We start from the raw sequence: 1,882 nt of genomic DNA on the forward strand, positions 1-1,882 counted from the left end.
ATTTGTCTTTTAGTGACAGGTGTATTTCACTTATTTGCTCTGATTTTGAAAGTTCTAGTAGTGTGCATTTTTTATTCTAATTTTGGTGGGAAAATATCTCAGGCCCTGTAGACCTCAAGCTTTCATATCTCTTCACCTTTAAAAAGGTATAATTTGGCTGGGCATGGTGGCTCACGCTTGTAATCCCAGCACTTTGGGAGGCTGAGACAGGTGGATCACTTGAGATCAGGAGTTCAAGACCAGCCTGGTCAACATGGCGAAACGCTGTCTCTACTAAAAATACAAAAATTACCTGGGTGTGGTGATGGGCATCTGTTATTCCAGCTACTCGGAAGGCTGAGGCAGGAGAATTGCTTGAACCTGGGAGGCAGAGGTTGCAGTGAGCTGAGATCGCACTACTGCACTCCAGCCTGGGCAACAGAGCGAGTCTCAAAAAAAATAAAAATAAAAATAAAAAGGGTATAATTATTTTTTCACTTCCCACATATTAAGTTATATCGTCTAAGATGGAAATATTAGGACCATCATATCTGAGTCTTAGACCTGAAAGACACAGGTGAGGGGCATCAGTCCCCAAGGATTTGCAATCTACCCTTTAGTTGTTAATTTTAAAACATGCAGAGAATTGGGATATAAACAAAAGCAAAATCTGCACCTTTGTTGGTTATTAGAGGAGTCAGCTTGAGGAAGTACCCTAGTTGCCTGTGACCATGGCTGAGTTTCCAGCTTTATCTCCCACCAGCCTCCTGCTTGCCCGATGGGACTGCCCTAGAGCCTGAGTACTACTTTTCAACCATCAGCTCCAGTTTCTCCGTCTCTCCCCTTTTCAACGGCGTCACATATAAGGAGTTTAACATTCCATTGGAAATGCTTCGGGAACTCTTAAACTTGGTAAGCAAAGAACTGATGGATGAACAGACTATGGATATGTCAGTAAAATTGCTAGTGGTGAAAGCTTGTATTTTTAAAAGAAAAACTCAGAGTACCAGTATTTCAAAGTACCATTTAATAGTCATAAACTTGCAGATTAATGAAGGAAGCAGAGTAACATTCATGGAATCATTGTGCACTAGTTTCTCATTTAATCCTTGAGCAACCATGCTGGGGAGGCACCCATGCATCCCCATTTGGAGGTCAGGAAATCGGTATCAAACACATCATGGATATGTAGGCCAGCAGCTGGGCTGCATCCAGTCCAGGGATTCTGACTCCAAGCCCAGTGCTTTTCCTGGGCTTGACTCCCTCTAAGGGGTGGCTCTTTGGGTTAATACAAAACCTGACTTTTTCGTATTTGTGTACCTTTGGATGACCTTTAGGGTGATACCAGAGAAAACACCAGTGCCATTGTTCGAATCCTTAAACGGCCAGAGCTTTGGTCAGATTCAGGGACCTCGGTTGGATGCATGGCTCATGCCTATAATCCCAACTTTGGGAGGCCAAAGCAGGCGGATCACTTGAGGTCAGGAGTTAGAAGACTAGCCTGGCCGACATGGTGGAGTCTCATCTCTACTAGAAAACACAAAACTTTATCTGCACATGGTGATGGATCCCTGTAATTCCAGCTACTCAGGAGGCAGAGTTAGGAGGATCGCTTGAACTTTGGAGGTGGAGGTTGCAGTGAGCTGAGATTGCACCACTGCACTCCAGCCTGGGCAACAGAGTGAGACTCCATCCCCCCAAAAATTGAAAAATAAAGATCCAGGGGCCCTGAAGTTGTTACAATCAAGCTAGGATGGTTCAAGACAGATTTGAATGGGTATGGGTGATGATGTCATCAAGGCCAGACTCTCAAGTTTGAACTTGCTGGTCAGGAGTTAGAAGACTAGCCTGGCCAATATGAGAACAATGAGAACAATTTGGATAGCATGGAGCAAGTGCTGAA

At 44.2% G+C, this 1,882-nt stretch overlaps 1 protein-coding gene across 1 annotated transcript in view; it reads left to right on the forward strand.

Annotated features, from left to right (window-relative positions):
• Positions 1 to 1,882, forward strand: part of PI4KA (phosphatidylinositol 4-kinase, catalytic, alpha) — a 162,328-nt gene that overhangs the window by 38,006 nt on the left and 122,440 nt on the right. The window contains exon 8 of the mRNA XM_011987359.1: positions 743 to 929. Coding sequence (XP_011842749.1) covers positions 743 to 929 — 187 coding nt within the window. The remainder of the gene's footprint in view (positions 1 to 742; positions 930 to 1,882) is intronic.

Source organism: Mandrillus leucophaeus, unplaced genomic scaffold (genome assembly GCF_000951045.1).
Source record: "Mandrillus leucophaeus isolate KB7577 unplaced genomic scaffold, Mleu.le_1.0 Scaffold308, whole genome shotgun sequence".
NCBI classification, from domain to species: domain Eukaryota; kingdom Metazoa; phylum Chordata; class Mammalia; order Primates; family Cercopithecidae; genus Mandrillus; species Mandrillus leucophaeus.